This window comes from Somniosus microcephalus, chromosome 24, assembly GCF_052327205.1.
Source record: "Somniosus microcephalus isolate GS21.2 chromosome 24, FLI_Smic_1.0, whole genome shotgun sequence".
Lineage (NCBI taxonomy): Eukaryota > Metazoa > Chordata > Chondrichthyes > Squaliformes > Somniosidae > Somniosus > Somniosus microcephalus.
In genome coordinates this window covers 48,663,267-48,685,307 of record NC_141010.1, presented here as the reverse complement: position 1 = coordinate 48,685,307, position 22,041 = coordinate 48,663,267, and the positions used below count along the sequence as shown (strand labels likewise).

The 22,041-nt window shown below is 50.2% G+C and overlaps 1 protein-coding gene across 1 annotated transcript in view; it reads right to left on the bottom strand.

Annotated features, from left to right (window-relative positions):
* LOC147101474 (integrin beta-3-like) overlaps window positions 1-22,041 on the bottom strand; it is a 120,655-nt gene that overhangs the window by 35,343 nt on the left and 63,271 nt on the right. The window contains exons 5-9 of the mRNA XM_085966612.1: window positions 16,350-16,512; window positions 12,036-12,197; window positions 10,889-10,984; window positions 3,159-3,248; window positions 2,475-2,609 (exon numbers count right to left, since the gene is read on the bottom strand). Of these exons, the coding sequence (XP_085822738.1) occupies window positions 2,475-2,609; window positions 3,159-3,248; window positions 10,889-10,984; window positions 12,036-12,197; window positions 16,350-16,512 (646 nt within the window). The remainder of the gene's footprint in view (window positions 1-2,474; window positions 2,610-3,158; window positions 3,249-10,888; window positions 10,985-12,035; window positions 12,198-16,349; window positions 16,513-22,041) is intronic.

Sequence of the window (22,041 nt, the reverse complement as noted above, 5' to 3'; positions counted from 1 at the left end):
TGACAAATTTATTAGCGTTTTTTGAGGATGTAACCAGCAGGGTAGATAAAGGGGAACCAGTGGATGTAGTGTATTTGGATTTCCAAAAGACATTCGATAAGGTGCCACATAAAAGGTATTACACAAGATTAGGGCTCATGGGGTTGGGGGTAATATAGCAGCATGGATAGAGGATTGGTTAACGGACAGGAAACAGAGAGTAGAGATAAACGGATCTTTTCAGGTTGGCAAGCTGTAACTAGTGGGGTGCCACAAGGATCAGTGTTGGGGCCTCAGCTATTTACAATCTATATTAATGAGCTAGATGAAGGGACCGAGTGTAATGTATCCAAGTTTGCTGATGATACAAAGCTAGGTGGGACAGTAAGCTGTGAGGAGAACACAGAGTCTGCAAAGGGATATAGATAGACTCAGTGAGTGGGCAGTAAGGTGGCAGATTGAGTATAATGTGGGGAAATGTGAGGTTATTCACTTTGGTAGGAAGAATAGAAAAACAGACTTTTTTAAATGGTGAGAAACTTTCAAATGTTGGTGTTCAGAGAGATTTGGGTGTCCTTGTGCAAGAAACACAGAAAGCTAGCATGTAGGTACAGCAAGCAATAAGGAAGGCAAATGGCATGTTGGCCTTTATTGCAAGGGGGTTGGAGTATAAGAGTAAGGAAGTCTTGCTACAATTGTACAGGGCCTTGGTGAGACCACACCTGGAGTACTGGGCACAGTTTTGGTCTCCTTATCTAAGGAAGGATATACTTGCCTTGGAGGCGGTGCAACGAAGGTTCACTAGACTGATTCCTGGGATGAGAGGGCTGTCCTATGAGGAGAGATTGTGTAGAATGGGCCGATACTCTCTGGAGTTTAGAAGAATGAGAGGTGATCTCATTGAAACATACAAGATTCTGAAGGGGATTGACAGGGTAGATGCCGAGAGGTTGTTTCCCTCTGGCTGGAGTGTCTAGAACTAGGGGGCATAGTCTCAGGATAAGGGGTAGGCCATTTAAGACCGAGATGAGGAGGAATTTCTTCACTCAGAGGGTTGTGAATCTTTGGAATTCTCTGCCCCAGAGGGCTGTGAATGCTGAGTCTTTGAGTATATTCAAGGTTGAGATAGATAGATTTTTGGACTCTAGGGGAATCAAGGGATTGGAAATCGGGCGGGAACGTAGTGTTGAGGTCGATGATCAGCCCTGATCTTATTGAATGGCGGAGCAGGCTCGAGGGGCCGTATGGCTGACTCCTGCTCTTATTTCTTATGTTCTTATGCTCCTATCTGGGGTTGAAGAGTGAAGGAGCCCCAAGATATTACAGAAGGCCATTGAATTTAAATGGTCCTGTAGCACTTAGGGGCACTCAGGGGGCAAAATTGCGTTGCGTCCCCTTTGGGGCATTAACTTCACCGTGGAAATTAGCGCCCCCCGCGCCTGTAATTCATAGGTAGCGCCCCAAGAAGGAATCGGGGTGCTACTGGAAGCGCCCCGCCTCCCTCTTGGGGTGCTGCAAGTGAATATCGCGGCATTATATGCCGCAGCACCATGCTCTGCGGCACGTCGAGCCACGGTAATGCAGGCCTTCCTCCCCTTATTAAAGGGGAGGGGCCTTGCGCAGCGCGACCCAGGGGGCCAGCAGGGCCACCAGGGTTCGGAGTGCCGGCGAAAGAGCCTGGCACTCAAGAGGAGTGTCGGGCTCATGGAGCGCAGCCGGCACTCTGCGGAGGGGCGGGTCAGGAGGCCAGGGACGGCAGCGGAGGCAAGTGCTGGCAGGCGGCCAGCAACAAAAATGGCCGCCCGGCACCTCCCCTTTAATTTGCGTCGCCCCAGCCGCAGGTAGGCCCCTCTTGACCCTGTTGGACCTAGCGTGCAGCGGTAAGTCAGGGGGGCGCTACAGAAGATCGCCGCCAGGGCGTGAGCGGGGCGCTACGCATGGCGATGACATCATCGCCGGAGGCGCAGCGCCGCTGGGTGCTAACGGTTATCACCGCTGCTAACCTCCCGCTGAATTTCACGGGAGACGTTAGCGGGGCGCCAGTTGGTTTTCGCCCCATCAGCGCCCTCTTAGGGCGCTAACGGGAGGCGCAAATCAACCGAATTTCTCCCCCTCAGCATTTTGACCCAGATGTGATGTGATTTATAAATGTTGTGAAAAATCAACTGGGACAATGTGACAATAACATTGGCCCATTCTATGGATATTTTCATTCTGTAATAATGACACATAGCACATAAGATTCAGTTTATAAAGCAAGGACACAAAGGTACGGATTGACTGCATAAGGGCTAGAACCTCACAGAACAAACCCCAGAATGTGGTTTAGGACACTGGGTGCGTTGCGCCTTATTGCAGCAATGTGATATTTCTGATGTAAAACCAGCTGTCCTATGGCCTCGTGGACGTTGAATGAGCGACTAACTGTGGACGGGTTTCCTTGCAAGCAAGCCCGTGCCCAGCTCAGCACCCCGAGATGCTTTTACGGTACTTACTGTGTCTCCAATCTTCAGTCCCGTGCAGAATTTCTGTCCTGGTACAAATTCGTTATTCCCACAGACAGCATCGAAGGACAATGACAGTTCCTTCGGCAGATCCAAAACCTCCAATTCCACCTGGGAGCGGATTTGCTGAAGATAAGGAAAAAAGAACATGCAAAAACCAGTTCTGTTCTTAACTGCATGTCAGTTGTTGTCCCTGGTTTTTCATTGCCTGATCTATGGTTCCCTGGCCCGAAGTTCCCTGGCCCAAAGGTCCCTGGCCCGTGGTTCCCTGGCATGTCGTTCCCTGGTTTATAGTTTCCTGATTTATAGATTCCTGGCCCATATTCCCTTTCCCTAGCTTCCCCTGACTTATCTCTTTCCCTTTTCCTGAACAGGGTGTAACACTTCCCACCCTCCAGTCCTTGGTGGCACTTTGCCCAATTCCAAACATTTTTGGAAAATTCTGGTTGGCGCCTCCTTCCTAGCCTCCTTCAGTAACCCAGGATGCGTGCCATTCGGGATAGAGGTGGGTCAGGAGTAGGAGTTGGAGCTGCAGCCAGGTCTGGAACTGGTGCAGAGATCGGAACTGGTGCAGGAGCAGATATTGGAGCCAGAATCATACTTCCTCCTCAAGTTAATGATACCGCCGATTCGAACAAATGCCCGAGTTGCTCACCGAGCTTTGTTCACACTTACCTGATAAGCATCCACGATGAGCCCCAGGACATTGCTGGAGTCCTTGGAAATAGTCCCGACTGTAGTACCACGGATCATGCTGCTGTACTTCTGTGGAGACAGCAAGATTACACAACATTAATCTGAAACCTTGAAAATACCCCCCCTCCCCCATTGACAATCAACCCAGCCGTTCACATCACGCCTTCGACACTGATTTTACTGTCGACTAGCTTTAATCATTTGGCTATTTGTTCACCAATCTCCAAGTTAACCCTTTATGTTGATACATTCTCTGATTCGAGGTTGTTGTTAGTGACCTGCAATGGTAATAATGTGAGCATTTATAGACGTTTCCTTACTTCAGTAAGCGTTCCTGTTTCCCAGAAGTTTGGGTGTGTAATTTAGACACATTCATTTAACAATCTGTATCCAGCAATGTGTCAATTAGGCAACTGGTTTGATGGAAACTAGCCGGCAGAAGCCTGAAGATGGAGTTTGGTACAAGAGGCTGAACTTCTGAATGCTGCTGTAAATAATGTTGCTTTAAGGCTTAATGAAATGAATCCCTTTTAATCAATCTTGAACTACGGAGAATGCTCAAACAAGCTCAAAATAAGAAGGTTAATGCACTAACTCCAGGTAGATTCCCCGCTCAGGCCTGAGTTAAAATTACAGTCGGGTCTCAATGATGTCATCGGGCCGCACCATGCCTGTGTAAAGAAGGACCCTGTTGGCTCCGGGCGTCTGTCCTTGCTGCCTGCTCAGGAAAGCAGGTTAAAACTGCAGATGTTGAGATCGTGGCGGCTTTCAGACCGGTAAGAGCCCGGGCGATTTTAACCGCCCGGGCGATTTTAACCGCCCACCCACCCGCCAGGCTTCTACTGAGCGAGTAGGGTTAAAATCGCCCCCAATTTTGCAGTGTTGAATTTCTTGAAATAAAACTTTAAACACAAAAGAATAGGTTACGTTAATGTTGAAACTTTATTGTGGTAGAGTAAGGGTCGTAATATAACGAGAGAGCTACAGCTGGGATTGGGTGAGTTTTATCCCTAAAATTAGTGTTTGCTTCCGTGGCCAGAATTTTCCGTACCTGGGCAGGTCGGGTCAGGTGCGGGCAGTCACCGTGGCGGGTCGCGACCCCGTTTCAGATTCCATCCCACTCCTCAGAGCGACTTTGCATTAATGAGGCCTATCGAGGCCGCCCTGCGCGTTACCCGGCCCAATTAAATGGTGCGGGTCTGAGAACGTCAACGATGACACGTTTTTAGCCGGGATATTTAAAGCAGCCATGGCCACATTGCATTTGAAGGTTCATCCAGGCTAGTGCAGTCCAGTGCACTACAGCATTGGAGTGCTGCAAACACTTTGTAAATGACTGCACGGAGACGGAGGGCTGCATCTAGGTTCTCCGATGACTCCCTCCATATGCTTGTGGAGGGAGTCAGGGCACACAGGGAGGTCCTCCTCCCTTCCAATGGGCGGACGAGACCTCCCCAGGAGACCAAAGGAGCCTGGCCCCAAATAGCAGAGATGGCCAACAGCGGGGACGTGGTACGGAGGACCTGGGTGCAGTGCAGGAATCGTTTCAATGATCTCATTAGATCAAGAAAGGTGAGTGCAAAGCCACACTCAACTTCACCCTGCTGTGCCTCTCATCACATCCCCATCACTCTGCCTTCCCAACCCTACTCCTGCCCATCCTTACTCACACCAACATATCTTGCACATCCACCCATCCCTCTCTCTCTATCTTCTTTATCACATCCCCATCTGACTAACCACCCCTCACACTCACCCTCATCCTAATGCAATCCTCATCCTAATGCAATCATACCAACTAATAAAACACAAGGAGGCCACTTGGGTTTGGCACCCTACTCCATCATAGTCTCCCTCTAAAGATGTAACCCACCCATTCCTTACACTCATTACATCACCCTCAGTCAACCTTCTCTTCTTTCACTCCTTGCAGGAAAAGAGAGCCCACAATAAGAGGGAGAAAACCAGAGGTGAAACGCCATCATTGGCCACCTTAACAGCAGCAGAGGAGGCTGCCTTGGAATCGGAGAGCAGTTGGAGGTGGGAGACGGAGAGAGGGGGCACCTCAGCAACCTGGTGAGAGAATGACATCTCGTACAGCCACATGGCATACAGCAGTCACTCATACGGGGACTGATGTCAGCAGCCACTGAATGTTCATCATGTGCATAATGGTATCTGTAGCCATTCTTCATATGGCAGATCTAACTCATCTCTTTACTCTCCCAAAGGTCCATCACGAGTCTCCCCCCCCCGCCACTGTCCAGGAGCAAGAGGAAGACGACTCCTCAGAGGAGCCTCCAGCCTCTGAGGGTGCACCGTCACCAGACATAAGTGCACCCAGCACCAGCGCAGATACACACACCTCGATGGGTCCCGCGCGAGATAGAGTAGTGTTGTCACCTGGTGTCTCACAACTCACAAGTGAGCAAGTGCTGATGGTGAAGACAGGGACAGCAGTGGCGACTCCTCGCCGGAGGGCACAGGACTCTCCCGGCTTTGCTCAGCTGCATGCAGAAGCTGAGCCTCGGGGGCCAGCAAGAAAGAGGGCGATCCTGGAGCTGCAGAAACAAGTGCAGGAGGCTCTGACAAGTTTTGCAAGCGCGATGACTGCAAATGTCCAGAGAATGGAGGAGTCCATCTCCAACATGAGCACCACCTTGTCGCAGGCGAAGGTGACTGTAGGCTCTTCCATGGCTAGGATGGCCACCTGCATGGAACAGCTAATACACCACTTACAGGAGCATGGAGAACAGATGGCTATCTATGGAGAACAGATGGCTATCTATGGAGAACAGATGACAGACGCTCATAAGACCTCCTGTCTAGGAGGGATGTCTACATAGACATGGGTCCTCATGGCCCCACTGCTGTGTAGCAAGGTGCTCTCCAGGGAAGTGCGGGTGGTCCATGAGAGGGATGATGGTGAGAGGGGACATGGAAGTGGGAGCTCCTCTCAACATGCTCACACTTCTCCCCCATTACCTCCCCCTCAGTCAGAGCCCCAGATGCCTCCTCGGATCATGATGGCCGAGTCTTCCCCTGCACAGTCGCAGGAGGAGCAGACGTTGGCGGGGCCCTCACAGGCTCCAAAACCCAGAGGACATCCGCCAAAAGTGTCTAAGCAGTCGCAGCAAGGAAGTGAGCAGGCTGCCTCTACCTCTGCTGATGCTACAAGGGCAGCATCTTGTAGAAGCACATGCAAGAGAAAGGTGAAACACAAGTAGATGCACAAGGGTAGCCACTTGGGTGTTTTGTTAAATGATTCGGTAAAGTTTCCGTTACTGTAATACCACATATAAAAATCTTTATTTTCACCAATTTGTGTGCAGCTTTGGAAGTGGCTTAGTGAGTTGGAGTGAATGGTGAGGCATAACGTTACCTCCAGCAATGGTGGTCAGTGTGAAAGGAATGGCCTGGTCATTGTAGGGATGCTCTATGGTGTTGCTGTGGGTGTTGGGAGCCTGGCGCAGCATGTGGTAGCCATACGGGTGAAATGCCTGAAGTTAAGTAAATCTGGTCATGATGAGGCCACCCCTGGCCTCCCGGGCAGCAATGTGCTCGGGTGCTGGTGGGACCTGGACCGCAGGTTCCTCCTGCTCCCTCTCCTCTGAAGAGGCTGTGCGCTCAGTGCCTTGCTCAATATCCAGCGCTAATCCTCTCTGCTGCGCTATGTTGTGCAGGGTGCAGCAGACCACGATGATTCTGAAGACCCTGGCTGGTGTGACTGAAGGGCTCCTCCAGATCTGTCAAGGCATCTGAAGCGCATTATCAGCATACCTATTGTCTGCTCTCTGACACATCTGGCGGAAATGTGGCTTTCATTGTATCTCTCCTGGGCCTCAGTACTTGGCCTCCTCAAGGGCCACGTCTTCAGTGGATAGCCCTTGTCTCCAAGCAGCCAGCCGGAACATCTGTTTGGAAGAGCTGAGGGAGGGTGGACTGACACAGCACTAAAGAGTCATGGCAGCTGCCAGGGAATTTGGTGCACACATGTATGATGATCTTCCTATGGTTGCAGACGAGATGCACATTGAGGGAGTGGAAGCCCTTGCGGTTCACAAAGACTCCTGGATGATGATGGGGCGCCCTGATGGCTACATGTCTGCAGTCGATGACGCCCTGCACCCGTCACCAGCGCCTGCTCAGTAACACTGGCTTCATCAATGGCAAAGTTGATGTAATTGGCTGACTTGTCAAAGAGGGCATCAATTACCTGTGTGATGCATCTGTGGGTGGCCGACTGTGAGATGCTGCAAATGTCTGCTGCAGATCCCTGGAAGGAGCCTGAGGTGAAGAAGTTGAGGGCGCTGGTGACTTTGACAGCCACTGGTAAGGAGTGTCCACCAGGTCCTCTGGGCTGCAGGTCTTGCTCCAGCAATCTGCAAATGTCTGCGATGACCTGGCGTGATAGCCTGAGCCTCCTTTGGCACTGCTGCTCCGACATGTTGAGGAAGCTCATCCTCTGCCTGTATACCCTGTGTTGGGGGTATCGTCTCCGGCGCAGTGCAGCCCTGCGCTGTTGCCCTCTCTCCTGTGCAGCATCAGATGGTTGAGGAGAAGGTTGATGGTGGTGTTGTTGGTGCTGCTGGTGTGCCTGGTGCTGCTGGTGTTGGAGCTCCTCGTGGTCCCATACTAAGGACCAAGGTGAGACCGTATAAATGGCACCCATGCTGATGGAATAGATGGCAGGTCAAGTAGAGATGAGAGAAGTAATCTGTCAATGAGGTGATAGGTTCTAACAATGAGGTGAGACTGGATGGTGACTTCGCTGGAAACACTTGCAGTCTGTAGAAAGCTCAATCTGTGCTGGGAATGCAGTCAGCAACAGTTTCTGCCTGAGGAAAGTGATCAGCTGTGAGGTGGGAGTATTTATTGTACTTTTCATGCTGTGCACTTATCAGCTGGATCAATGGCCACTCAACTCCTGCCTCAGGTTGGCAGACATGGTTCCCGAGCTGCGTGATTCCCGTGGTCATCCAGGGAAATTTGAAAGGTAGGGTTAAAAAGTTAAAAAGAGTCTGACAAGTACCGGATAATGATTTAAATTAGCTCGCCCGCCTCTGCTATTCGGGTCGCTGCCGCGCCGGCAAACATGCCCGAGGGAAAGGCGCGTGGAGTGGGGGGGGGGGGCGGGATGACGGCGGGTTCCCGACCCGCTGCAAGATTTTTCAAGTTTCCCAACTGACCCGCCTCCGATTGCGCCCACACAGACCCCAGAAAATTCCGGCCTGTGTCTCTGAAAATCCGAGTCAGCTCGGGATTCCAACACTCCAGGATTGTCCTTCAATCTCCAGGAAGATGAATCTCCCGGACACTGCTGCAAGCAACCCGGGAGAAACACCGTGTGGGCATGAAAAAAAATGGGGAATTTTTAACATTTCCTTTGAACACTTCTGTTTATAAGTTATACAAATATTGATGATGGGAAAAAGGCTGTTTTGAATGAGGGTGAAGAATCATCCAATTGGGTGATAACGAGTCGTCTTGCTTTCCGATTGGCTTAGGAAGGTGGGGCATCACGATGATGGACCTGTTGGGCAACCAATGGCAGGAGCGCGGCAGTTGGAGGTAGCAAGTCATGTGACAAAACCTCTAGGAATACATCCAACCAGGGTTGGCGACCCTACAGTCAGCCCGGGGAGCTTGGGGTTCTGCGGAGCTGCTGGTAATCAGAGTTCACGAGCATTAGCCCAACATGGCTGACTGGATGAAGCGTTTAATTACAGCAACAAAAACCCCAGCCTGATATCTCCTGGTGTGATGTCATTCACTCTTTAGACAGAAAGTTTTGAGTTCAAGGCTCCGGGCTGCCTCTCACTCAATCGGCTCACCTGGATGGGCTTTGTCAGTTGTGCCCCAGGTTGTCATATTTCTATGGGTAGCCACCCAATCCCCCATCCCCCGGTACATAGAATTTAAAGCACACACTCAGGCTATTCGGCCCAACTGGTCCATGCCGGTGTTTATGCTCCACATGAGCCTCCTCCCACCCAAATTCATCTAACCCTCTTAGCACATCTTTGTATTCCTTTATAAAAATAGAATCATAGAATCTTACAGCACAGAAGGAGGCCATTCTCCCGACTTGCTCTATCACAACCCCTCATAATTTTGATCATCTCTATTGAGTCTTCCCTTAACCTTCTCTGCTTTAAGGGGAACAATCCCAACTTCTCCAGTCTCTCCACATAACTGAAGTCCCTCATCCCTGGTATCATCCTGATAAACCTCCCTGTACCCTCTCCAAGGCCTTGACATCCTTCCCAAAGTGTGGTGCTCAGAATTGTACACAATACTCCAGCTGAAGCCTAACCTGTGATTTGTAATGGTGTCAATGCCCCTATTTACGAAGTCAAGTATCCCATACGCTTTCTTAACTGCCTTATCAACTTGCCCCGCCACCTTCAGGATTAGTGAGTGTGCACCCCCAGGTCCCTCTGCTCTTGCACCCCCCTCAAAATAGTACCATTTAGATTATACTGCCTCTCCATGGTGTTACTCCCAAAGTGCATCACTTCACATTCATCTGCATTAAATTGCATTTGCCATGTGTCTGCCCATTTCACCAGTCTGTCTGTCCTCCTGAGTCTGCTACTATCGTGCTCACTATTTACCACATAGTAAAATCTCCACTCGATCTCCGCTATCCTGGATGTCATGGCAACCACACACTTCAGTGAAGGTTCTATCAGCCCCAGGGCTGATATTTGTAGGGCGGTTTTCTTTTCCTTTTGTTTTTGAATGAAAATCCACTGCAGTGTTACTCATCTGTTTAAAGGCCCAATCACAGTTTTAGTAGTTCTCACCCTACCTGGCAACAGAGGCTATCCTTAGATCGAATACTCTCCATGTGCCTGGATGAGTGCAGCTCCAACAACACTGAAGAAGCTCAACACCATCCAGGACAAAACAGCCCGCTTGATTGACACCCCATCCACCACTTTAAACATTCACTCCCTCCACCACCGGCATACTGTGGCTGCAGTGTGTACCATCTACAAGGTGCACTGCAGCAACTCGCCAAGGCTTCTTCGGCAGCACCTCCCAAACCCACGGCCACTTCCACCTAGAAGGACAAGGGCAGCAGACGCATGGGAACACTACCACCTCCAAGTTCTCCTCCAAGTCACACACCATTCTGACTTGGAAATATATCGCCGATCCTTCATCATTGCTGGGTCAAAATCCTGGAACTCCCTCCCTAACAGCACTGTGGGAGCACCTTCACCTCACGGACTGCAGCGGTTCAAGAAGGCGGCTCACCACCACCTTCTCAAGGGCAATTAGGGATGGGCAATAAATGCTGGCTTTGCCAGCGACGCCCGGATCGCAAGAATGAATAAAAAAAACACGGGAGAGGCCTGAGAGTGGGCTGGTACTTTTTGGCTGAGGATGGTTGATTGTGAAGGGAAATGAATGAAGGGGAAAGGAGAGAAAAATAAAAAGACCTGAGAGAAATAAATAAACCAAGATAAACCAATGTAACGAGCCTGAACTGGGGGTGTGTGTAAATAGACCTGAACTGGGTCAGACTTGAGATTTGGAATTCACCTCTGCGCCCATCTCCTGTTCTAATCTGCCAGCCTTACTTTTTGTGACAGAAAATAATTTTCTGAACCCTTTAACAGGAACAGCGGTAGCTACATAGACCTCGAGGCATGTCGGTTCTTGCTTGCGTGAGGCTCTTTCACTTCTCGGCAGCCTACCTTGTAGATCTCAGTGACAGGCTCGGTTACTGCAAAGATCAGGTAGATGTTATTCTCCGAGAGTTTTTCAGTCAGCAGGGCAAGGGATGGGTAATCCTGAAAAATAAAACATGTGGAGATGAGAGTATTTTTTTAGACACTTAAAAAGCCTGTCTGTTTAATCCTGGTTTAATTTTAATCTCATTATTGGACCTCGAGAAATTGAAAGGCTGATCGACTTTGTTTGCCAAGTCTGGTTAGACATAATCCAGGAGGTTTGATCACATGACTTTCTCCCTCCAACCACCCACCCCCGCCTTTGGTTGCCCAACAAGTCAATCCTCACAGTACACCGCTTTCCCACACCAATTGGAAAGCCAACAGCCTCTTTGTTATCTGACTGGATGATTCGTGACTGTCACTCCAACAGCAAACAGCAGTGAACTAAATGACCAGAGCATCTGTTTTTTAGGTGTTGGTTGAGGGATAAATGTCGGCCAGGGCTCCCGGTGAACTCCCGTGCTCTTCTTCGAAATAGTGCCATGTCCACCTGAGAGGGCAGACGGGGCCTCGGTTTAGCACATTTCATCCGAAGGACGGCACCTCCGAAAGTGCAGCAGGAGTGTCGACCTGAATTGTGTGGAGTAAGACTTGAACCCATGACCGACTCAGAGGCGAGAGTGCTACCACTGAGCCAAGGGTAGTTTGTGGATCTTGATTTAGGGTCATGTCACCCACAGAACACTGACATATCGGATACTGTGGAACGCACAGTTAACTCCCTCAAAAAGGAGCCAGATACAGATCGGGTAGGGAATGGGGTTGTGAGGGTTCCAGGAGTAGGTATAGACAGAAGGTCAAATACTTGATGGGGTGCGATTTTGTGCTGTTGGGAGTTTGGGGGGCAGGAGCGGTGGTTGGGGGGAAGGGAATTTTGTGGGAGGGGGCTGGGGGCAGCAGACTAGGAGATGTCAGACTGGATAAATATTCTTTGGGAATCAGGGTGTATTTATGCAGGATTTTCACCCAAGCGATTAAATGGGTGAGGCTGAGTATGTAGTTGGGAAGATTATGGACTGTCTGTGGAAGGATGGACTTGAGGGGACCAATGGCCTTTTCTTGTTCCGTGCTCTCGTGTCGCTAGAACTATGTTCCTTTATGAACGTACCAGGAAAGCTGAGGCATTGTAATGGTTGTACAGATCCATGTGGCACTGCCCGTCGTTGGGGCGAGTGATGCCAGCCAGCCTCCCGTCCAGTGCGAAGTGCGAGGTGGCATCAGTGACGAAGACCAGCATGTGTGTGGCCTCTTGACGCCAACCAATCTTCTCCTGAAGCAAACAAGAGATTCATTAGAGCCATTTAAAGGAATGCTCCTCACACACAGTGAAACGTCGCAAACATTCTGAAAAATATAGTAAATAGAAGAGCTCTATATTACTTTGTTCATTTAAGACCTTGTGGATTATGGATGTCTCACACTTGTGAAATTGACGCTCACAAAATGGACACGGTAATCACAAAATGGATGCAGGTCCAATCTGTTCCATTTAAAATAATTAAAAGAGATCGATAGATTGTTGTTGGGTAAGAGTATCGAGGAATAAAGAGCAAAGGCAGGTAAATGGAGTTAAGATACTGATCAACCATGATCTCAGTGAATGGCAGAGCAGGCTCGAGAAGCTGAATGGTCTACTCCTGCTCCGATGTTCCTATTCCTTTGATTTTTTTTTTCTCTCCTCACGGTTCCTTCATCACCACAGGTCTTTCTTGAACCAGAAGTGTGAGGTAATCTGACTCACAGAGTCCCCATCATCAACTGCGATCAGCTGTACAACGACAGTGACATAGTGGGAGGGGGCCAGGCGTTGTCAGTTTATCCTGTCGCTCCTGACATTGCCAACGTACAGATCCCACCTCCCCCCCCCCATTGGCCCCACTGACAACAGACGCAATCTCCGGCATCTACTGCTGGTATCGCACCTCCCCCGCCATCAGTTTAGGTTAGATTCAAACCCAAGGTCTGGGGCTGAAAGGACAGTGCCCTCTTCACTGGGCAGACCCTCGGCTGGTTATTTACTCGCTGGTATTTACTCGCTGGGTATTTACTCGCTGGGCATTTACTCGCTGTGTATAATCTAAGAATGTCCCTAATTAGAAGATTCTAAATTGCAAGCACATTGAATATATGAAGGACGCAGTGGGACAGTCGCCGAGGCAGCTTTCACTGAGCTCCATGTTGCTGCACTATTGTAACTAATAAATAAAGTCATTTACAAGCAGAGTAAAATTTGTCCGGGAGTTTCCACCAGTCCTCCTGGTGGATTTATTGGGGAATCCTGCAACCCCTGCCTGTGATTTTCCATCCATTAATGTTTCCTACATTGCAACAGTGACTGCACCTCAGAAGCTCTTCACTGACTGTAAAGAGCTGTGGGATGTCCCGAGGTCATGAAAGGCGCTATAGGAATGCAAGTCAATCTTTCTTTCTTTAGTTTTCGTGGCTGTAAATCAGGGGCTGCGGATAGGGACTTTCCTGATATACGTTCCCAGCATAGGCCAGGAGCACTGCCACGGAATATCCTGCCCACTATGTCAATACAATTTCTTAATATTTATTTCCTAACAATTTCTTTAGTCAGAAATTTAAAAATCCATAACCAGTCACAGACATTGTTTCCCAGCAGTGGTTCACACCTCGGAACTACTTTCATCTAATTTTGCTGCCAATTTTGCCTCTTGGTGCAACTTAACTCCCAGTAACTTTCATGTTCATGAAGACTTGATAAAGAAACAAATTGAAACAGTTTCCCTATGAATGAAATATGAAAGATTTCACCCTACGAATCTTGGGGGTAAAAATTGGGGAGCTAGTGCCCCGAAAAAGTTAGCACCCCCGCGGCCGATTTTCCTAGGTAGCGCCCCGAGAGCGAGGAGGGGCGCTACTGGAAGCACCCTGCGTCCCTCTTGGGGCGCTACGAGTCAATATCGCGGTGCAACATGCCGCAGCACCACACCGCGCACCGGTACTGCAGGCCTTCCTCCCCTTATTAAAGGGGAGGGGCCTGGCGCAGAGCGTCCCGGCGCCCAGCTGGGCCACCAGGGATCGGGTGTGCCGGCAAACGAGCCCGGCACTCAGGCGCAGTGCCGGGCTCACGGAGAGCAGCAGGCACCCCGCAGGGGGAGCTTCATGGGGGCCGGGACAGCAACGGGGGCAGGTGCTGGCAGGCGGCCAGCAACAAAAATGGTCGCCCGCCACCTCCCCTTTAACTAGCGCCGTCCCGGCCGCAGGTAGAGCCCCCTGACCCCGGTGGACAGAGCGTCCGGTGGCAAGTCGGGGGGCACCACCCAATATTACAGCCAGGGCGCGAGTGGCGCGCTGTGCACGGCGATGACATCATCGCCGGCAGTGCAGCACCACGCGGCGCTAACGGTTAGTGCCGCCGCTAACCTCCCACTGAATTTCGCGGGAGGCGTTAGCGGCGCCGCGCCCAGGCGGTAGTTAATTTGCGCCCAGTTAGCGCCATCTTAGGGCACTAATGAGAGGTGCAAATCAACCGAATTTAGTCCCCTTGGTCTCCTTGATGGTCTCATAGTCAAAGGCAACCCCACACAGACTGAGGTGGTCCCAGGTTCAATTCCTGCTCTGTGTAGAGTGAGCTCACCTCCATCGGGAGGGACATTGGGCTTCTACTATTGAACTCAGTGCCTCGGGATAGCGAAGGGGAAAGCAATCAGCTCGGGTCCACATTCCTGATTGCATTTCAGTGACCCATCCTGTTTAATGTGGAAATGGAATCTGGGTGACTGTGATACTCCCTGTGATCAAATAACATGCCAACACTCAGGGTACCAACACTGATGTTGCCAATATTCAGGCGTGCCAACATTCAAGTAGGTGGGGAACATGGGATTTGAACTAGAGCACACATGGAGGATAAATGGCAACACAGACTGGTTGGGCTGAATGGCCAGTTTCCGTGTTGCAATTTCTTTATAATTCTACAGGTAGGTGGTCTCTGTTACTGGTCTGTCCAGAGGAGTGTGGGATTCCCCTGCCCAGCCGAGTGTGGGATTCCCCTGCCCAGAGGAGTGTGCGATTCCCCTGCCCAGCCGAGTGTGGGATTCCCCTGCCCAGAGGAGTGTGTGATTCCCCTGCCCAGCCGAGTGTGCGATTCCCCTGCCCAGCCGAGTGTGCGATTCCCCTGCCCAGCCAAGTGTGGGATTAACCTGCCCAGAGGAGTGTGCGATTCCCCTGCCCAGCCAAGTGTGGGATTCCCCTGCCCAGAGGAGTGTGCGATTCCCCTGCCCAGCCGAGTGTGCGATTCCCCTGCCCAGAGGAGTGTGCGATTCCCCTGCCCAGAGGAGTGTGCGATTCCCCTGCCCAGAGGAGTGTGCGATTCCCCTGCCCAGAGGAGTGTGCGATTCCCCTGCCCAGAGGAGTGTGGGATTCCCCTGCCCAGAGGAGTGTGCGATTCCCCTGCCCAGCCGAGTGTGCGATTCCCCTGCCCAGAGGAGTGTGCGATTCCCCTGCCCAGAGGAGTGTGCGATTCCCCTGCCCAGAGGAGTGTGCGATTCCCCTGCCCAGAGGAGTGTGGGATTCCCCTGCCCAGAGGAGTGTGCGATTCCCCTGCCCAGAGGAGTGTGCGATTCCCCTGCCCAGAGGAGTGTGCGATTGCCCTGCCCAGCGGAGTGTGCGATTGCCCTGCCCAGCGGAGTGTGCGATCCCCCTGCCCAGCCGAGTGTGCGATCCCCCTGCCCAGCCGAGTGTGCGATCCCCCTGCCCAGCCGAGTGTGCGATCCCCCTGCCCAGCCGAGTGTGCGATTCCCCTGCCCAGCCGAGTGTGCGATTCCCCTGCCCAGAGGAGTGTGCGATTCCCCTGCCCAGAGGAGTGTGCGATTCCCATGCCCAGAGGAGTGTGCGATTCCCGTGCCCAGCCGAGTGTGCGATCCCCCTGCCGAGCCGAGTGTGCGATCCCCTTGCCCAGCCGAGTGTGCGATCCCCCTGCCCAGCCGAGTGTGCGATCCCCCTGCCCAGCCGAGTGTGCGATCCCCCTGCCCAGCCGAGTGTGCGATCCCCCTGCCCAGCCGAGTGTGCGATTCCCCTGCCCAGCCGAGTGTGCGATTCCCCTGCCCAGAGGAGTGTGCGATTCCCCTGCCCAGAGGAGTGTGCGATTCCCGTGCCCAGAGGAGTGTGCGATTCCCGTGCCCAGCCGAGTGTGCGATCCCCCTGCCGAGCCGAGTGTGCGAGTCCCCTGCTCAGAGGAGTGTGGGATTCCCCTGCACAGCCAAGTGTGCGAGTTGGGTGACGGCGGTGTAGGCCTGGCCATGACGGTAGCAGCAGCATCGGGAGAGGGGCGGTGAAAGCCGGGGTGGTGGAAGAACAAGGAATGGAACTGCGCTGAGGTGCAGGCGTTTCCCTCCCACAACCCAGTCCAATGGCAGCCCTGCCACACGGGTGGGGAAGATCTTGCTCCACTCACCTTGCACACTGAGACCTGCAATATGGCATCCATCCCACCTTCTGGCGTATCGCGGTTTCGTGAGTAGCCCTGTTTGGTCACTTCCTCATTAAACCGGCTCACTTCTTCTGTCAGCTTGAGCGCATTTTTAAATCCAAACATGGGTATACATGAACTATCAATTCTTTAAAAAACAAATCACAAAAATCTCAATAAACAGTGGTCTTGGATCACGATTTACACTTAGAATCATAGAGCACAGAAGGAGGACACTTGGCCCGTCGTGCCTGTGCCGGCTCTCTGAAAGAGCAATCCATTTAGTCCCACTCACCCCGCTCTTTCCCCATAGCCCTGCAAACATTTCCTTTTTAAATATTTATCCAATTCCCTTTTGAAAGTTACTATTGAACCTGCTTTCACCGCCCCTTCAGCCAGTGCGTTCCAAATCATTATGATTCGCTGCATAAAAAAACAATCTCTTCATCTCCCCCGGTACTTTTGCCGATTATCTGTGTCCTCTGATTACCGACACTCCTGCCAGTGGAAACAGTTTCTCTCCATCTATTCTATCAAAATCCTTCATAATTTGGAACATCTCTATTAAACCTCTGCTTAACCTTCTCTGTTCTAAGGAGAACAATCACAGCTTCTCTAGCCTCTCCACATAACTGAGGTACCTCATCCCTGGTGCGCATCGGTGCCGAGGGCTGTTATGCTGGGGAGGGGACTTTTTTTCTGTTTCTGTGTGAATATTGAGCTCTCCCAGGCCAAATATAAAAAGGGCTAAATTGTATTTCGTTGCTGATTAAAACTCCCTCTACTCTGCCCCAAATAATGCGCCTGAATCCCAATCTCGAAAAAACATTCTAAGACTGGACCGAATGGTAGCTGTGGCTCCGTCGGTAGTACGCTTGCCTCTGAGTCTGAAGGTTGGGGTTTCAAGTCCCACACCAGAGGCTTTGAGCGCAAAAATTTAGACAGACACACCAGGTGACTAGCGTAAGAGTGATTGGTACCATTCAAACGAATCTTGGCCAATTAAATGGATGGGTTAAGGAAGGGCAGATGGAATTTAGTGTGGGCAAATGTATGGAAATGCACAATGAAACTAAAACCATGAAAGTGGACGTGAATCCCTATATCGGAAAAGGCCTGGAATTCCCTCCCTAAATCCTTCCACCTCTCCTCCTTCAATCCAAGCTTTTGGTCATCTCCTTCTTGACACGGCATCCATTTTTTTTCTGATTACGTCTCTGTGAAGCATCTGGGGCCATTTTTATCTGCGTTAGAGGTGTTATATAAATGCAAGTTACTGTTGATGAAGGGATGCCAATGAGCAAAGTTAAAGGTGGATGACCATTCACTGAGGCTGTCCAGTCAATGTGAAGCTACTCTATACTGGGTGCTTCTGAGCAGTGTTTGGCAATACATTGGAATGGGCTTATATATTCCTGTGCACCTCACTAGTATCGTCAATTTGGTGTCACACTGAGCAACCTTCCTTCAAAAGATTTGGAGAGAGTTAAGAGAAAGTGACAAGGATTACTCTGGGACCTCTGGCTCTATGGTACAAATGGAGATCTGAACTTGGGCCAGGATGTGCAGACATAAACAGAGTTTAAACAGAGTGCTGCGAGTTGGGGGAGTCAGGTGAGGGGTGGAAGGAGGAACTCCCTTGCTTCGCCTTTGTTTTTCCTAACTTTTCACCCTGTAGGAATTGGTTCTTACTTTACACCAAGGAAAGAGTCCGAGAGCGGGAGCAGTCAAACAACAACAACTGCGAAACCGCCAAAGTGACGACACAACCAGGGAAGGAGCTGATTGGTAAGTAGGACCTGGTGAGTATTTCTACAGTCCAGTCGTTAAAGTAAAAGTAAGGTCTCTAGTTTAGAGTAAGTAGTGTTTAAAGTGAAGTACGGTCCCTAGTGTATTTAATATTCTTTAATTTAAACGGAGTAAATTAAGGGTAGGTCATGGCAGGGCAGCTCGGCAGCGTGGCATGCTCCTCCTGTGCTATGTGGGAAGTCAGGGACACTTTAGGTGTCCAGGGTGAACACACGTGCAGGAAGTGTCTCCAGCTGCAGCAACTCGAAATCCGTGTTTCGGAGCTGGAGCTGTGGCTGGAGTCACTGTGGAGCATCCGCGAAGCTGAGATCTTCGTGGATAGCACGTTTAACGAGGTGGTCACACCGCAGGTAAAGAGTGCACAGGCAGAAAGGGAACAGATGACCGCCAGACAGAGTAAAAGAACTAGGAAGGTAGTGCAGGAGTCCCCTGGGTCCATCTCCCTCTCCAACAGATTTTCCATTTTGGATACTGATCGGGGAGATGGTTTCACAGGGGAATGCAGCAAGAGCCAAGTCCGTGGCACTACGAGTGGCTCAGCTGCATAGGAGGGGAGGAAAAAGAGTGGGAGAGCAATAGTGATAGGGGATTCTATCGTAAGGTGAACAGATAGATGTTTCTGTGGCCGCAGACGTGACTCCAGGATGGTATGTTGCCTCCCTGGTGCCAGGGTCAAGGATGCCACTGAACGGCTGCAGGGCATTCTGAAGGGGGAGGGCAAACAGTCAGAGGTCGTGGTTCACATTGGTACCAACGACATGGGTAGAAAGAGGGATGAGGACCTGCAACAAGAATTTAGGGAGCTAGGTAGCAGATTAAAAAGCAGGACCTCAAAGGTTGTAATCTCTGGATTACTTCCGGTGCCACGTGCTAGTGAGTATAGGAATAGGAGGATAGAGCAGATGAATGCATGGCTAAAGAGTTGGTGCAGGAGGGAGGGCTTTAGTTTCCTGGATCACTGGGTCTGCTTCTGGGGAAGATGGGACCTGTACAAGTCGGACAGGTTGCACCTGAACTGGAACGGGACCAACATACTTGCGGGGAGGTTTGCTAGTACTGTTGGGGGGATTTAAACTAACTTGGCAGGGGGATGGGATATGGAGTGGAGCTATAGTAGGGGGTGATGCACAGCCAAATATAGAGGAAAAAACAAGTCAGCCTGGAAGGCAGAGCAAATATCTAATGGCACAAGGGAGTATGGCAAGGCTGGATGGCATTTATTTTAATGCAAGGAGTCTTGCGAGTAAGGCAGATGAATTGAAGGTGTTGATGAACACATGGGAGTATGATATTGTTGCTATCACAGAGACATGGTTGAGGGAGGGGCAGGGCTGGCAGCTCAATATTCCGGGGTATAGAATCTTCAGGCGAGACAGAGGGGTGTGTAAAAGAGGAGGGGGTGTCGCAATATTAATCAAGGAGTCAATTACTGCTGTAAGGAGGGATGATATCTTAGCAGGTTCCTCTAATGAGGCCATATGGGTCGAACTTAAAAACAAAAAGGGGGCAAGCATTTTGCTGGGAGTGTACTATAGGCCCCCAAACAGTCAGGGGGAGATAGAGGAACAGCTATGTAGGCAAATCTCAGAGAAGTGTAGAAATAATAGGGTAATAATAGTAGGGGATTTCAACTTCCCCAATATTAACTGGGATAGTCAGAGTGTGAAAAGCTTAGAGGGTGCAGAATTCTTAAAGTGCATCCAGGAGAGCTTTTTGAGCCAGCATGTAGAAAGTCCTACAAGAGAAGGGATGGTACTGGACCTAATTCTAGGGAATGTAGCTGGGCAAGTGGTAGATGTGTCAGTAGGAGAGCATTTTGGTGACAGTGACCATAATTTGGTGAGATTTAAGGTAGTCATGAAAAAGGACAAAGATGGACCGGAAATAAAGGTTGTAAATTGGGGGAAGGCCGATTTTAATATGATAAGGCAGGATCTGGCCAAAATGGACTGGGATCAGCTACTTGTAGGAAAATCCACATCAGAGCAATGGGAGTCTTTCAGAAAGGAAATAGAGAGAGTACAACGCCAGTATGTTCCCGTAAAGGTCAAGAGTGGGACAAACAAGCCCATATACAAGAATGGATTAGGAAAAAAAGGGAGGCTTTTGGCAGATACAAAGGACTAAAAACAGTGGAAGCCCTAGAGGAGTATAGAAAGTGCAGGGGGGTACTTAAAAAAGAAATTAGGAGAGCGAAGAGGGGGCATGAAAAACACTGGCAGGCAAAATAAAGGAAAATCCCAAGGTGTTTTATAAATATATTAAGGGCAAGAGGATAACCAGGGAAAGAGTAGGGCCCATTAGGGACCAAAGTGGCAATCTGTGTGTAGAGCCGGAAGATGTAGGTGAGGTTTTAAATGAATATTTTGTATCTGTGTTCACTATGGAGAAGGGTGATGTAGGCATAGAAATCAGGCAGGGGGATTGTGATATACTTGAACAAATTAGTATTGAGAGGGAGGAGGCACTAGCGGTTTTAGCAGGCTTAAAAGTGGATAAATCCCCAGGCCCTGATGGGATGTATCCCAGGCTGCTGTGTGAAGCAAGGGATGAGATTGCAGGGGCTCTGACACAAATTTTCAGAACCTCTCTGGCCACAGGGGAGGTGCCAGAGCACTGGAGAACAGCTAACGTAGTACCATTGTTCAAGAAGGGTAGTAGGGTTAAACCAGGGAATTACAGGCCAGTGAGCCTAACATCAGTGGTAGGGAAATTATTGGAAAAAATTCTGAGGGACAGAATTAGTCTCCACTTGGAGAGGCAGGGATTGACCAGCGATAGTCAGCATGGCTTTGTCAGGGGGAGATCATGTCTGACCGATTTGATTGAATTTTTCGAGGGGGGGACTAGGTGTGTGGATGAGGGTAGTGCAGTTGATGTCATCTACATGGATTTGAGTAAGGCTTTTGACAAAGTCCCACATGGGAGACTGGTCAAGAAGGTAAGAACCCATAGGATCCAGGGCAATTTGGCACATTGGATCCAAAATTGGCTTAGTGGCAGGAGGCAGAGGGTGATGGTCGAAGGTTGTTTTTGTGACTGGAAGCCTGTGTCCAGTGGCGTACCGTAGGGATCAGTGCTGGGTCCTTTGCTGTTTGTAGTGTACATTAATGATTTAGATATGAATATAGGAGGTATGATCAGTAAGTTCGCAGATGACACGAAAATTGGTGGAGTGGTCAATCGTGAAGCGGGAAGCCTCAGGCTACAAGGACGATATAGACGGGATGGTTAGATGGGCAGAACAGTGGCAAATGGAATTTAACCCTGAAAAGTGTGAGGTGATGCATTTTGTGAGGACAAACAAGGCAAGGGAATACACAATGAATGGTAGGATCCTAGGACGGACAGAGGATCAGAGGGACCTTGGTGTGCATGTACATAGATCCCTGAAGGCAGCAGGACAGGTAGATAAGGTGTTTAAAAAGGCATATGGGATACTTGCCTTCATTAACCGAGGCATAGAATATAAGGGCAGTGATGGGCCTTCAATAACCACAAAACTAGAAGTTATAGACTTAAACAAGTTGGCTTTTAATCACTAAGATCAGAGCTAACATTTCAACATGCCGACTGGTTCACAGGAATGAGTCATACAGATCCTGGGATCTTTATGTAAGAGAAGTCAGGGGCGGAGCCAAGAGCCAAGACCTGGAACCTCCCAGGTTAGTCGGGAAAGAGGAAGTGAAACTATACACAGTGGGGGAGGGTAATATACATGAGTGCAAAACAAATACAGGATCAAGACAAACAGATTTCATTACAGGCAGGGAGGTTATGATGGAGCTGTACAAAACGCTAGTTAGGCCACAGCTGGAATACTGTGTGCAGTTCTGGTCACCACACTATAGGAGGGATGTGATTGCAT